The sequence below is a fragment of the Branchiostoma lanceolatum genome, chromosome 8 (assembly GCF_035083965.1).
Source record: "Branchiostoma lanceolatum isolate klBraLanc5 chromosome 8, klBraLanc5.hap2, whole genome shotgun sequence".
NCBI lineage: Eukaryota > Metazoa > Chordata > Leptocardii > Amphioxiformes > Branchiostomatidae > Branchiostoma > Branchiostoma lanceolatum.
In genome coordinates, this window is record NC_089729.1 from 21,425,920 (window position 1) to 21,442,325 (window position 16,406).

Below are 16,406 nucleotides of genomic sequence, written 5' to 3' on the forward strand. Positions count from 1 at the left end.
TGCCAAGAAAAGTAGGACAGAAAATGTAATCATATCGGCAAACAAACGGTTTTCTGCTGCTTTCCGATGTATTTATCGGTATCGTTCGTTGTCTCTTTATTTTGGGTAGAAACCATAGTAAAATGTAAATTTTCGTCCCAAATATTATCATTTTCTTACACTTTTTTTATTGAACCTGCTTGGAAAAAACGGGTTTCTTGGGGTCACGGCATATATGCTGAGAAAGCTTAGTAAAAGGTGTTTATAACTTTCACAATCTCCGATTACGCAAAATCGGTGAAAATGCTATAAAAACGCTGCTATTTGGGTCATCAGGCGAAAAAAATGCATCACCGTTGCCGCAGACTAATACCAAAAAGGCTTCAATGGCGAACCAACTTCACCACGTCCAAAAATACTACAACTCACAGGCTTTTCAGGAGATACAAAAAATAGATGCACAGCTAAAACGATCAGCAAGCAATAGGGGGCAGAAATCAGGGTGACGACCACTCACTTCTGGCAGATTACCATGTCATGACCCTAACCCTGGTCAGATTTTAACTCTGACCCGGAACCTTGTATAGTTCGGGTTTGCGTTAAAGCTATCTACATAACAAAAATCATGACTATCCGTCAAGCCCTCCTTGAGTTATTCTCTTTCAAAGTTTTAATTTAGAAATAAAATCAGTTCCTAACAAGAGTTCCGCGACCTCATATCTCAATGAACTATTCTGTTTATGCAAATGACTTACACATTTACATAATATATGCTTGGTCATAAACACCTTTATCTAACTTAGACATGATGCAATATTGTCAGTCCTATCATTTTCCACTTGGATGAATTCTGGCACTTTTGCATTAATGATGCAAATTAGGAATTTATTTGCATAATTGGTATCTGCTGATGCTCCACTTGCCATAAACTACATATGTAACATGTATTAGTCTTATAATGGAAAACACTGCAAATGTGGATTTTCCTCACTAGTTATGCAAATTAAGTGTCGATAAGCGTAATTTGCACATCATTGTGTATATCTCTGTCTAAGCTATCTGCATACTAAATATCATGGAAATCCGTTGTCCCTTTGTTCAGTTATTCTCCTTAGAAGATTTTCACAATAACGCCACTGCAGTTCCAGAGCAAGCTGCTAGGGGGCCCAAACCTACGCCACTTCTTTATTACATCACAAGCTATCTGCCACCCAAAAGTTATATTAACACATGGGCAAAGGGTGAGTCATAATGACAGTGATGGTTATTGTACACAGGAGCGCAGTCTTCCAACAGGCACTAATTTATAGACCGTAGAACTTTATTGCGCGACAATTGTAACTGATACAATGTATGGCAACGTACGCACATGAGAGTTGAACTATTGCTAATTGTTGACAAATATAATAACTAAATCTAATCTATCTATTTAAACATCAAAAATAATCAATAGAATAATGTACATGCTTTATAACGCTCTAGAATGCAGAATGCTGCTAACACTAGTAACAGTACGCTGTGTCAGTTAGTTAGTTAAAATTCTCCCACACCATAATTGATGTATAGGGCGGTGCCCATCCCCGTCTCATAGCCCTGGGCCACACTGTGGTGCAATCACTGCAGCAGGGGGCTAGTCCACTGGCAGTGGAGTGTGTTTAACTTCCATACTGTTTCAGAAGTATGTACCATTTTTATAAAGTCTTCGGTATGACTCAATCAGTCAATGTGCCTCTTGTCCAGAAGTGTCCTAACCCCGGGGCTTGAACTGGGGCCTTCTGGTCCAAGTAATTTGAACCAGATGTGGCAGGTACTAGAAGCGCAGACCACTACACCACAGGGACACTCCTATGCTGTGTCAGGAATGTATGATATTGTCTCGTTTTTGCACAGAGTTATATACAAATTTGCCTACATGGATGGATATATGAACAGGGCATGATAATAACATATTGAATATCTCTGTCCTGGTAGGCGGTAATATTATGTCGGACGTGCAAACAATAGATTGTAATAATTTTTGTCGGTCATCAGCATAAGTTGGACAATCCATAATGAAGTGAAATTCATTCTCAATATCATTATGGCATGTTGGACACAGTTATATATCATACTGTATTGAGAATCCTTTTTGTTTGTGTTCCTCAAGGTATCCATCTGGGCCCATTGATAGTCATGGCCATCATTAATCAGCACGATAACATGTTGCAAACCTGTACAGATGCAGGTGACGTTCAGAATTACCTGCACGGACAAATTTTACCTGCACAAATCATTTTCTATCAGATTCCCTTTCAGTCAACCAAAAGACACTGTTGGATTGTGGGTCTGGTACAGGTAATCTACTGCATAACCAGATGCTTACTAAACAGTTCCAGGTATGGACATACACATACCATGTTGGAGAGACTGGGGGCAATGGTAGTATCCAGTCTGCATGGCCTCTTCCACTGCTTCATTAGACGGCCTGCATCAACACAGTTGTTAAAAATAGCTATGAACATTCATTTTCTAAGATCATTATGTACTAGTAATTCACTTTATCTTCACGGTAGCAAAATTTCACGGTGTAAGGAAAATGGACATTTTCACTGAATTTTAACTTCATGATGGTGGCAAGTGATTTACAGATGGGATGTGTGAAGGAATAATAAATGATAATAACAAGTTTTTTTCGCGGTTATGATAAGTTCACGGTACAGAGATAACCATGAAAACAGTGAACATAAAGTTATAGTGAAAGAAATAAGAATTACAGTATTCATTTGGCAAGTGTGCATGGATTGAATTACAGATAAAAAGTGATATCATACTATTACCTATATAATATCAATAGGTCATTGATTGATTGATTGATTGATCATTATAACTGAAATAATGATAAATCAGAGGACCTACATGACTGTATATACCTTAATAACTTTACTGATAGAGGTACACAACACTGACTGTCACTGATCAAAGTTAACACTTGTACTAGTGGATGCAATATGAAATCTCTGACTCTGACTCTTTAGACTAAATTAGAGAATTTGTAACAGTGGGGGTTCAAGCGCCTCCAACTGACCAGTCTAACTGGTCGCGACCTTTTAGCCTAGTGGTTAAGGCGTGCATGCCTGTGACCAGAGGGCTGCCGGTTTCGGCGTGGGTTCGAATCTCGGTTGGGATCACTTGTTTTTACTCGCTCCCTTGATTTGTGTCAAATTTATGAATTTATACAGTTACTCTATTTACATGTATTTTGTGACTAGTGGTGTTCTGTGACCTTCTGTGAAGACTCCATTATCAGCAACACATCAGAAACACAATTGCCTACAGAAACATTGCACATTCATGTAGAAACAACAATGGTATGTTGCCTTCTAGAGAGAGTGGAAGTGGAATTTCAAAAGTCATGGATGAAGACATAATGTATGTAGTAATGACAGCAAGGGTTAAAGAATGATAGTTAACCTGTCATACCTATGTGCATCCTGAGGTGAACTTTGACAAATGGCATTTTCTATCCCAAACACATTGTCCTGTGTTGTGACCATACTCTGCCACCTGTGATAAAGTAAAATCAGTAAGAAATGGTTACACCAAAGCCATGCATTTCCCTCTGCAAGAATATGTACAGTAATAACTAGTAATAGAAAGTGATTTGATTCAATAAACATGTGTGATCAAACACTGGTATCATATCTGATCATCATATATTTCGCACACAAATACATGTTTTTGGCGATGCCTCAGTGGCAAGCCAAATGGTAGTATTTTGTGCAGTTTGCAAATATTCTAGGAATTGCACAGGCATTTGTCCACAGGCATTTAAGCCAATAGAATGTTTGGAATGTTAGTCAGCTGAGTACATATAAAAAGCCATGTAGCCCCCCTGGGGACAGAAAACCTACAAAGGCAACCACATCTGTGGACCATATGTGTCAGGTTTATGTATCATGTATACATGACCCCTCAGATCCAATTATTTATTTCTGTATTCTTTTATTATGGTAGCTCCCTCAGTGGCTTGGCACTGGTTTTTAGGGAGGCCCTAGGTCTGTGAGTGTGTTTGTATTTGTGGCAGAACAGGTAATCATCAGCCCTTTTCGTTGGAAATCCTGTATTAACAGCACCACCTATCAGTGCCCTAAGCAGGGTGCAATAAAAATTAAAACAACATCTCTGGTATGTTTGGATGTCTGTCCCCAGGAGCTGGTTTTGTCATTCAGGTTCCCTTGGGTAGTCTGGTATGTTTGGATATTAGCCCCCCATGACCTCAGTTCCTGGAATGGTGGAATTTGGGTCATCCATGACCCTTCTGGTATTCCATTAATATGTAGGTAAGGGGTACCCCAGGAATGCAAAAGATAGAATGTGTGTCATGCAGCTATTTTTAGATCATAGGTCCTAGAGTGTTTTGAATGTTAGTCGGCTGGAAGTTCCTGGCACTCCATTAAAGGCCACGAATTCCTAAGCTACTACGTATAACAGGGGTGCCAAAGAATACATACGAATTTTACGGAATACATACGAATTTTACGGAATACATACGATCCATTACTAGAAACATACGATCCGTACGGAATACATACGATCCATTACGCAGAAACATACGATCCGTACGGAATACATACGATCCATTACGCGGAATACATACGATCCGTACTAATTTGGAGAAATGTCCTGATCACGTGACATCGGCGGCAAATTCAATATGGCGGACTCGGGATAACCAGTTCTTCGTACGATATCTTGGCTATAAGAGCTTAAAGGAAAGCCACACAAAAAATTGAAAATCCTTCTATGCTATGCTTAATATATTCCAAAGTCAAATTCTTACTTCAAGTTGTTTCACATAAGTCCGTCATAGTTCTGGGATTTTCCACAGTTTGCAACTTTTGCTGTGCTGACGCCTTCTCGCCTGATAATTGAATTATATGACGTCAGTGTTTCTAATTTTTCACCTGATGATTGAATTTTAGAACACGGACGTCATATAATACAATCATCAGGTGAAAAAATTGAAACGCTGACGTCATATAATTCAATTATCAGGTGAGAAGGCGTCAGCACGGCATAAGTTGCAAACTGTGGAAAATCCCAGAACTGTGACGGACTTATGTGAAACAACTTGAAGTAAGAATTTGACTTTGGAATATATCAAGCATAGCATAGAAGGATTTTCAATTTTTTGTGTAGCTTTCCTTTAATAATGGCGTATCCCATCCGGATAAACTCTAAATATCTCAAGCTGCACTAAATTAAAACTGATGTAGGCTCAGACCAACTAGGAAGACCAGACAAAGCTAGATTCGGTGCTAGCGCGATGGCCAGCAAATTAGTACGGATCGTATGTATTCTGCGTAATGGATCGTATGTATTCCGTACGGATCGTATGTTTCTGCGTAATGGATCGTATGTATTCCGTACGGATCGTATGTTTCTAGTAATGGATCGTATGTATTCCGTAAAATTCGTATGTATTCCGTAAAATTCGTATGTATTCCGTAAAATTCGTATGTATTCTTTGGCACCCCTGTATAACGTAACATGACCTATTTACGTGCAGAACCTATTTACGTCCGGTTTGGCTAATGTCCACATGTCGCGGTGTATTATGCCAACGCCTGTTCTCATGAGCAATAAAGAACATCATAAGTATGATCCTTAGCCATCTCTTTAATTTTTGCACGGCAAAACATAATGGCCATGCGTTTACCACGTGAACGCCACGTGCCGCGCATGTGGGGGAAATTTACAGATAAACATTGTTTTTTTCCATCGCGTTAAGCAAGTGGCCGGACAGACATAGCGATTTTACTATAATTTGTCTGCAGACTACTTTGGACAGTTACTGTGCTTTTTTTTCTGGTCTATGTTCTTCAAGTATAGCGCTAGACGGGAAAAGATTCAGACGTGGACGATAATGGGTTACCCTAGCACAATTCTTCATCATATACCTCAGAACAAATACATGCTCGCAAGGCGTTAAACAGGCGGAGAAAAACTTACAGACCATGCATTTTCTTTTTAGAAGAGCTGATATTTCTGCCCATGGATTTTAAATTTGGCTCTGTCCGCGCCGTTTTAAGATAAATACGTTTTGAATAAATCGGACGTTAATTGGTTATGTTACGTTACATGTAGTAACATCATGCTTATTCACCTTCCTGATGTCTATTAGCCTGAGTGCCAGCCTTTTTAGCTTCCGTATGCTACCCAAGCTCCGCTCCTCGCTTTTTGGCGTAGCGTACGGAAGCTAAAAAGGCTGGCACTCAGGCTAGATGTCTATGGGGCATGAGCCATATTAGTGTTCGAAGGATGCTGTTGCATTGTGTGTGCTGTGTCTGTTGGTATTAGTGGATAAGTATGATGATAAATTTGTAATAATGGTAGATTTTGGCTAATGTGGCATTGGTGTAAACAGCAGTCCTGTCAGAGTAGAATGGTCATTGTTGTGGTGGGAACCCAAGCAGTGAGCACCGAGTGTTGTTTCTAGTTGTCTATGATGACGATCTACGAGAGGCCAACCAGACTGCCCGTCAGTGGATTAACAGCAGTGGAGCGACAAGATATGATGATGATGATTCTGGTGGTGGGACTTAATGCATGATAGAATGTAGTTAACGGTTGTGCTGTCGTTGTCTGTGTGTGTGTTAGTTTGTTTGTTTGTGCATGTGTGTGTGTATGTGTATGTGTCTGTATTTGTCCAACAGAACAGTTATTCATCAGCCCTTTTCGTTGGAAATCCCGTATGAACAGCACCTCCTATCAGTGCCCTGTTATATAAAGCAGGGTATGGTAAAAAGGAAAACAACAACTGTTACAACAACTACCGTCACCATGGCAATGTATTTTTTTTCATGTTCTTGTTATGAATAGAATAATGTTCATAATGATACAAATAAATCACAGCTAAGTAATCGGCCATGAGTGAATGGTTAATTTTGAATTTTGAAACTGTGAACTTTTCATTTTATGCACCATTACATGTACATGTATACTGACCAAGCAGTTGTCTGACGATACAATGTCATAGATTATGAAAATAGCTTGAACTATAGGTTGTGTTTAGGTTTTCCACAATTCATGTTGTGTTTCACGTTTTTTTTAAGGGTTTACATAACATAAAGAACAAGAGTTTGGAGACCTCATATCTCCATGAAATATTTTGATTATGCAAATGACCTCCACATGTGCATAATCTATCTACAGGTCACAATGTTAACAATCCAATCATTTACCACTTAGAAGAATTATGACACTTTTGCATTAATTATGCAAATTAGGGATGTATTTGCATAACCGGTATCTGTTTATGTTCTACATGCCGTAAACTACATTATGTTACATGTATTCAAGTCCTATAAAGGAAATGACTGCAAATGTAGATTTTCCTCATTCTGTATCTGTATCTGTATCTGTATAGCCGGTATAACCGCCCTTCGGCGTAACACACCAACACTGATTATACAAAAGTCCTAATTTGCCCCTGCAGTTCCAGAGCATAAGCTGATAGGGGGCCCAAGCCTACATCACTTCATCACAAGCTACCTGCCACCCAAAACATCAAGACCATAGCACGTCGGTCAAAAGATAGAAAAAACGGATTCCGAAGTTCTGATGCAGTACCAAGGTCAAATACTAGGGGGGCCAAAATCAACCTTGACCTTTGTGTCCCCAAGGAAGCTAAATTTAACCTCCTTGGTCTCCCCAACACCTACATCCATACCAAATATCATTGTAATCCATCCAGAGATTTCTTAGTTATGCTGGCTTCAATACTCTGGAAATACAGACACACACACACACACACACACACACAGACAGACACGCCAAAAACAATATCTCCATTTTTCATGGTGATAATAAGAGGATTATTCAAGTTTCAGCTTTGTATGGCTCATTTTATGCAATGCACCCCTTTCTTTGATCTACATGTAGCAATATATAATAATAAAAGTTATATCTGTAACAAAATTACCTTTTGCCATGTAATATATGGATTGATATTGAGAACAAGTTTGAATAAATGAAAATCATAACTTAAGATCAATTGACCACACTTTTTAGGTATTTGCAGGCCTTTATAATCTATTATGGTGGCTATTGAGTTCTACAACTAAAAATTTGTGAATGGGATTTACAGCAAGGCATTTTTTTTTCAAAATGAAAAACAGGACAGGCAACCGAGAAGCAATAACTTAAATTGCTGTGGCCTAACAATGACTTAAAAGCCTTAGCCAATAGTGGACATCTAACTACATACAGAGGAACAATTACAGCTTCAGAATCATTTTTACACAGTTAACGTTGGGTAACATAAATTCGCGGGGTACTTAAATTCCCCATTTTTTGAAACGGTGTATTTTAGGGATATGTGCTAGATGCAAAATCAGTTATAACGCCAGCAATGCAAACCGGATAGACTAACGTATTCAGAACACTGGCTGAAAAGCTTCGATAACCATGCATAATAGAAGTTGGTGACGTCAAAAACTCTCTGTCCCTTATTGACAGAGTCTGGGGGCTTCGTGGGAGAATGACACTGCACGTTTGTTCGCTGGTTTATAAGACAAATGTCACATCTCCTGCCTGCTAAACACAATTATTTACAAGACAACTTATTATATACAATCTAGCTCTTTTGCTAACCTGCAACTGGATTCTAAGTGTGATCAATCATCAAAACGCCTTTGTTGCTACAACCTACGGCACGTGTATTTTCCCGCCGCCATATCATTACCCAGAATCCTGTCGTCAAGCAGACGACAAAGGTTTGTGAGGAACACTTTTTTGTCTAAATGTTGCGTGTGATAGTGGACTGAAGACGATATTTTCCTCAAAGTATGCTCCTAACACAACAAGGAACACATGGACATACTAGTAGTATAACCATTGCTACGGCAGCCAGCTAACTTCCCATGAATAATGTACACGTTGCTATGACGGTGGGGATCGACTTTGAGTGACGTTCTACCGACTCAACAAACGGGTTGTTACCTAAGGCCTGATGTGTGCAGTACGGCCGTTTTTTCGTGTATTTTTTTTTCTTGGACACGTCTATATCCATAGCACTCTCCTCAAGCCAAGGATGGAACGAATAGCTGCTGTACAAAATGTAATTAGCGGTAAGATATTCAAGACGAATCTTCTCTCCCAAAATAATGTTCACACCTGTCCGACAACACCGTCATTCTGCGTGCGGCGGACGGTAGTTTCAAGTTGAAATATTATGGTGTCAGCACGACTAGAGACAAAATCTAGCATATATATGATTTGTGCAAAGATAATGCATGATACTGACAGAATAATAGAAAAAAAGGATGGTTTATTGTTCTGCTAGATTGATTTCAGTCAACCATTATCGGAAAAATGGCGAATTTATGTTACCCAACGTTAGATGTAAGATTGAGAAGTGTGAAGCAAGGTGGTACTCTGAGGAAAGATTTAAAGCACTGACCATTCTGCCTGTAGGTTTCGTCTCAACTCTGCTCCCAATGACCCAAAGTTGTACACTGTTGCCCCTGCTGTTTCTACAGCATACACATATCCATGGGCCTTACACAGCGCTACAAGTGCCTCCAACGCTGATGCTCCTGACTTAGGAGATACCATGGCACTGATGGGTCTTATGACCTAATCCTGGACAAAAGACAGTTAATCTGTAAAGAACCAAAAATTTTCCTTGAATCCTACAAACCATGTGAAATGATAACATTTTATAGTGCTATATAAACATGTTTGTATACAGTAACAACAAACAGGGAGTAGTATACTGGCCTTGGTGTTACTCAGCTTGGCTGCTCACTTTATTTTTTGTTGTATTTTTTTTTGCTGTCCATCACACACTCGGCACTGTTCTGAGATACAGTAGAATCCGCTTAACTGCACCACCCATTTGTCAGCGTTTTTGGTGCAATTATCCGGCTGGTGCAATTATGCGAAATGCCCAGCTGGACCGCACCACCATGGGTGAGGGGGTGTATTGTTAGTCAGAAACACTAGCACAAAGAAAACAGACGAAATTATTCAGCTATTAAATTTATTTATTGATCCTTTGCTGAAAATAAAGAAATGACTACGAACCTGTTTTGATTTTGCCTTCTTTCATTTTTCCATGCGATCTACCGCATTACAACACACGTAATGTTTAATACAGGGGAGGCATTCTGAAACATCGCCATGCCGCTCATGGGATAACAGTTTCTGTGTTACATTACGTAGAGTGCAGTTGTCGATTTACGTAAATCATGTACCGCCATGAAACTTAGAATTGAAACTAAAACTTGGTTACTGATTACGGGTGACCCGCCCGGGACCTCCCATACGATTCCTATCAACGTAACTGTCAATGGAGACCGCCTTCTTTTGCTACTCAAAACAGTTTTAAACATATTGGAGGTATTGCGCCTCTACACCGGCAGGTATCGGCTCATTTGTACCGCGTTTGCCGATTTTAGCGCACCTTTTCAGTTAACTTGTCGAGGATTTTTGAAAAAAAATTGGTGCAGTTATCCGGCATTGGTGACCATGAGCGGTGCAGATATGCGGAGTCACTAACAATGCAGTGAATGGGAACCGGTTTTGGATATTGGGATTCGGTGCAATTAAATGGAAGGTGCGTTTATCCGAGGTGCAATTAAGTGGCTTCGTCTGTATATGGGATTAATATAATTTCCTAGTTACCTGAATGTGCCCCATTTGCAGCATTAGCAGTGCACATCTGTTTGTTAGTTTCAACTGGAGGCTGCACTGTGACCCCAAGTCTAGCAGCTGTCCCCCATTCATGATTTTTTTGCCTTGCCCCTTGGTCACAGAAGAACTGGGATGTGCTTAATCATGCTTACAATAGGCTACAGAAAGTAATTCTTATGGATGACATCAGCACGCTCATTAATTTTCACCTTATTTCAAAATAAAAAACAAGAAATTTCATTACCCTCCGACGGTGGTCAACATGTCAAAAATTGGCAAATATGTCGTAAACGTTGACAGTCTAAGGTGTTTCATTGCATATGAATACCCCGTGTAGTTCCTGCCCATGATGGTATAATAACAAGCTGTTTTCTGCATTTGTTCTAGCAAGGACATTATACGAATGATGGAGGGGGGGGGGTGTTCTAGTTAATTGAGCTGTATACACAAGGTGTTTCATCGCATACAGTACTTGCTTCAGATGATGGTACAACAAGCTCTTTTCTGCATTTGTTGTAATGAGATGTATACACATTTACAAGGACAACATGCGGCCAAATGTCTTACCTCAAAAACGTAATGTACAATAATCCCCACTTCCAAATAATATTTTTGGCAACTGCTGTCTCTTCCAGCTACAAAATCTGAGATTTGGAGGATAGCTTCAGAGTAACATCTTTAAATTTCCACTGTGGGCTTATCAACTGTAACTGTCTTCTTTGAATTCGAAATTCCCTGGCCTGGTATCAATTAAGGAAGATGATTCGCCAGATGTAAGACTGTAATAGGCTGACCGTAATTATATATGGCTGTCAGTAGTGGAATAGGAGAACTGAGGACTGACAGTAGTAGTTGGAATTTCAGCTACTGACAGTAGCATTTCAGGCCTGTCAAGACAGTCCCAGATCAGATCAGCCTGAGCGCAAGCTGTAACGTTAACTTGCCAGTCACATTACCGGTCGAAGCTGTCACCTGCACCGCGCCAATCGCGACACTCAAATCAAAACTCATATAAGAGTCTAACATTTCGCAAAGAGTGTTATAAATACTCTTATTACCCTCGCACTGTGAGAGACTGGAATTCATTGCCTCAAGAAGTCACGGAGATAGCTGACCCTCCCAAGTTCAAGGAGACGGTGCTCCTGCACCTCAGAGGACAATAAAAGCGCAGCGCACTCCCCTGGGCGCTTTACCCCAACAAGAGGGGTGTTGCCCAGTACCCAATCAAGATCAAGAAGAAGATCAGGCCTGTCAGTAGAGCTCTTCAGCTGAATTGCCTCTGAAGTGTTCAGTTGCTGACAGTCCCATCCCAGTACGATGGTTTGCTACGGGTTAACGTTAACGTTAGCTTCTTCTTCAGCTTTTAGGGGCTTCAAATTATTATTATGTTTTTTTTTCACCCACGCGCATTAATTTTAAGGTCTGCAGAGGATATCATCCATAAAATTTACATGCTGAAATTTAAAGGTAAAAATAAACCATGGAGGTTAAGCCAAAATCACAAATTGAGAGATAATCAAGAAGTCAAGTCAATCTCTTCCCTACCCTCTGATCTGCCAGTAATGAGACGGTCCGTTTACCCTTTGACCCCTGACGTAAGAGTAGACTAGCTGAGTAGACTGGAGGGGGATCAAATCCAACTATGTCGATAAAGGTACAGCCATGTCCAAATATTACGAAAACTTTTATATTACATAGTTTTCTGTATTTGACAGTTTCAATTTTCTTGTCTGTCTATTCAAGTCTTTAATCCCCGCTCCATATTGACATTACTCATTAACCACCCCCACCCCCAGTTTATTTTAGAACAGCCCAATAGTCAGGCAATAGTGGTCATTATCCGTATTATCCCACGATCAGAGGTTTGTAGTGTTTCTTCTTATTATTCTTGGTGTCTTTCCCCTATTTTCTTTCGGCCCTGTCTTTATGTACCTTTGCTGACCTTTCCTACCCCCCCCCCCCCCGACGTTCACGAATCACTGGAAACCTTAATGTTTCGGGGGTAACAAGGCGTGCGTTTTGCTGTTGTTGTTGTGGTGGTGTTATAAACGCTAACGTTATAATGTCAGAGCTCGAGCCTGGTTAATGATTCGTTCGTTCGTTCGTACGTTCGTTCGTTCGTTCGTTCGTTCGTTCGTTCGTACGTTCGTTCGTTCGTTCGTTCGTTGCTCCAACCAAGAAATTTGATAAGCTCCAACAAGAGTAGAGTAGAGTAGAATTTGCTGGAAACTTTTATTACTTAACCCAAAAAGAGTATTTTTTGTTCTGCTTGTCTGTGTTTGTAACGTTATGGTAACGTTACATGGTGTGTGTGTGTGTGCGCGCGTAATCTGTGTTTCTGACTTTCCCTGACTGCCTGAACATCGACATTTGTCATACCAAGGAGGTTAGTAACCAAGCCCGTAGCCAGGATTTTGAATGGGGGGGTTCTTTTTAATGTTTAAGGGACCAGCGAGCGCCGTAGGCGCGAGACGAGCGCCGCAGGTGCGAGCTTCCTAGGGGGGTCCGGGGGTCTGCCCCCCCGGGAAATTTTAAAATTTGAACCGTCTGATATGGCATTTCCTGTGTTTTTGAGCGGATTTCAAAGGAAGAAATCAGAGACAAAGTTAGCAGTTTTTCTAGGATTTCAGCTCCGTTGGTGATACAAATAGATCCACCTTGAAAAAAAACCTTGGACGTTAAAAAGTGGACCCTCAAGCGTTTCAAATTCTAAGAATTGAACCTTCTGAAAGGGCATTTCCTGTGTTTTTGAGAGAATTTCAGAGGAAAAATCAGAGACAAAGTTTTTTCTAGGATCCTAGCCTCTGTGGCATTGCTGGTGATACAAATAAGTCCACCTTTAAAAAAATTTTGAACATCAAAAAGTGGACCTTCAAGCCTGTGAAAGTGGACCTTCAAGCCCATGGGGGGGTTCGTCCGAACCCCCCGAACCCCCCCTGGCTACGGGCGTATATAAACCTCCTTGGTCATACTTGATAACTCCGGGAAGGAGGGTGACCTCCTGAAGAAGTATAATAAGAAATGGAGTTGTGAGCACATTCACAGCTAGAACTAGATCCCATTGTCACATTGGTATGTGACGGCATATCATCTGCTAGGTTGCGTGTGATGATGCACATTGTCTTTTTTTTACACCATAATTGCTTTTATCGTTAATGTAATATTCTTAAAGCACCCCTATCTCGACGGGCACATGTGGAATAGGCCACTAATTCTGCACATGCTCTGTGTGTGTCCAATGGTGAGTTTTGTGCTAAGCAGATATTGGGTGATGTGTTGTGCCATTTCCTGTAATCGTTTTGTACATGTTGGTTCATCAGCTGTTGCGTTCACTGCGGATGGCCAGGGAAGTTGGTACTGGGCAATATTTTTGATACAGTAAGATTAACATCTGGAGGATGAGACTCTGCGAATCAAGAAAGGGGCTAATATTTTTAGTTGCTACTTGTTGCATTATATCAAAGTTGGAAATGATGGGAAATGTTTATCAATGTGTGCGCTAAATCAGTGTTTTCGCCAAGCAGATGTTGGGTTGTGTTGTTTTGTAAAGCGGCCTTTGTCTATTAGCTTGATACCAGCTGGTGCCATCATGATAGCTGGGTCCGATAAGGCACTCCAAGCAGAGGTTAGGCTACAGATTCCTACACTGGGGTATCAAACACCTCAGCCAACACCGTAAAATCAAAAATTATTTCACGGAGGATTGTGTCCTATGGACTCTTGTTTGCTATATAAAGGTATGATATTCAAAAAAAGTATCCCAATTTGAAAATAAGAATAAACGTTCTGTCCAAAATAAGAGTGTACTGTCATTGCCTTGTCATGCAAGCCGAGACATAGTGAATCACACTTATATGTAGATGACACGTCCTCCCAAAGTCGCCAAGCCTGCATGCCATCCTATTTCTACGGGGGGGCTCCTAAACTTGCTACCCTTAGGCTAAGAGTCGCCGCCGCTAGTGGGGAAAATACTGGTGGGCAGTAAGTGAAAGTAAGCCCAACATCAGTCGCCATGGCTACTATTCTTAGTATTCTTACTATTCTTACTATTCTTACTGGTGTCTAACTTGGATATTGTAACCAAGAGAGTTCTATAGAAACAAGGCAAATATACAAATTTGTCAGCACTGGACAACCAGTATGGAAGTGGTCGTCAGCACAAGAGCTCCAGTACTGAGACTTTCTTAGTACTGGAATTCCTGTGCTGGGCAGCTTCAGTACTGGGAACCCTCCTGTCAGGACTGGAAACCGAGTGCTGAGACTCTAACGAGCGTCTAACGTTATTTTCAGGGCTGCATCTCTTTGATGCTTTTTTTCCTACTTCAGAGCTATTATTTGGAAAACGTTCCAATGAAGAAGAAAATAAAATACAGTATCACATTCTGTTACGTTTCAACAGGACAACATATCCTTGTGGCTTGTGCCTTTAGCGGGAGAAAACGTACACTGAAATAATAATGTACTTTATATTACTACCAAAATCTATGTCCATAACCAAGGAACAAAACAGTACTACCTAGTATGTACAAGCATTAAAATCCAAAACTGTCCAGTCGGTCCAGACATATGTCAACCAGAACTGCACTTCCACTACTTACAAATTCTATTGTTAGTACTGGATTGTCCCAGTACTAATAGAACGTGAGTACAGGACGCCCAGTTCCGAAATAATTTGATGACTCGGCTTTCAGTACTGAAGAGTCACTATTTACTGGTAAATCCAGTAAGGAACCCGTTACATCTGTAAATCGGCACTCGGTTATCCAGTGCTGAATGACCTCCGCACTGGGTAACCAGTACCAAATAACCTTTGAACTAGCCGGAACGCAAATCCGTACAGGAACCCGAGTACCAAGGAAAGTTCAGCTCTGGAAAACGAATACCGAAACAAATTCAGTTCTGAACGTCCAGTGCTGTCGAAGCCGTTCCATACTGGAGTTCTTGTACGGAACTTCCTTCCGTACTGGCGACCTAGTATCGGCGCCATTTTCTCCACGGGTTCCGTACTGGGCGCCCAGTAAGGAGTCAGTTACATCTGTATATTTGCGAAACAAGCGTCTTTGTGGTAACAGAACATGTCTATTTTCATGGCGACTTTACAGTGTTTTACGTTCTCATACTCTGAATGAACAGTCTAAAAGCTGTGGCAGATTTAGGGGGCGGCATACCCCCCATCCCCACCCCTGGTAGCCTGTTGTTAGTATTGCCAATTAGCCTTCACAGAATTTCAGAAAAAATAGAAGTTGGCCAAGTAGGTCAGATGTCACTGTCTACCAGGCCTCCCTGTCGAATTGAAAGAAAGTTGTAGAAATTGGTGCAAACAGGGATACTAAGCTTGCCTTAGAGAACTACTCCTTCAACCGACAAACTCAGCCTCCTACCAGGTATTCTTATTTTGGTCAATCTCAGAAACTTTTTCAATTTGACAGAGAGGCAAGGCAGAAGTTATACTAATTTTTTCCCATGACCCTCCCAATGAGAAAACGTGAAGTGTCCTTGTTTATTTCCTGCAGTGACTCGCCATGCCTGGACTGGTGGTGTTTGGCCGGCGGTGGGAGATTGCCAGCGATGATCTGCTGTTTCCTGGGGGAGTGGAGATCTTCATAAGGGCGATATGGTGATACTGGTCTCTTTGAATTTCATCAGATACATATATTCATCGTTTTCACGTGATGTCACAATCGCGTTCGAACGTGAAGTCAGCAATGTTGGCTGATAACAGGTTCAGAGGAGTGTTTGATCTCTGCACG

At 40.8% G+C, this 16,406-nt stretch overlaps 2 protein-coding genes across 7 annotated transcripts in view; one reads left to right on the forward strand and one right to left on the reverse strand.

Annotated features, from left to right (window-relative positions):
- The window catches only part of LOC136439600 (DNA polymerase subunit gamma-2, mitochondrial-like), a 24,795-nt gene extending 12,532 nt beyond the window's left edge, over window positions 1-12,263 (reverse strand). Inside the window, exons 1-4 of one of the 5 annotated variants that reach the window (XM_066435042.1) lie at window positions 12,202-12,263; window positions 9,422-9,603; window positions 3,439-3,522; window positions 2,373-2,443 (exon numbers count right to left, since the gene is read on the reverse strand). In XM_066435042.1, the coding sequence (XP_066291139.1) occupies window positions 2,373-2,443; window positions 3,439-3,522; window positions 9,422-9,576 (310 nt within the window). In that variant the 5' untranslated portion in view covers window positions 9,577-9,603; window positions 12,202-12,263. Of the gene's footprint in view, window positions 1-2,372; window positions 2,444-3,438; window positions 3,523-9,421; window positions 9,604-10,647; window positions 11,192-11,714; window positions 12,010-12,201 lie in introns of those variants that run through there. The other 4 variants (XM_066435041.1, XM_066435043.1, XM_066435045.1 and 1 more) reach the window with 4 other exon arrangements.
- LOC136439592 (diacylglycerol lipase-beta-like) overlaps window positions 12,258-16,406 on the forward strand; it is a 37,540-nt gene continuing 33,391 nt past the window's right edge. The window contains exons 1-2 of one of the 2 annotated variants that reach the window (XM_066435029.1): window positions 12,258-12,310; window positions 16,170-16,273. In XM_066435029.1, coding sequence (XP_066291126.1) covers window positions 16,179-16,273 — 95 coding nt within the window. In that variant the 5' untranslated portion in view covers window positions 12,258-12,310; window positions 16,170-16,178. Of the gene's footprint in view, window positions 12,311-12,438; window positions 12,519-16,169; window positions 16,274-16,406 lie in introns of those variants that run through there. The other variant, XM_066435028.1, reaches the window with a different exon arrangement.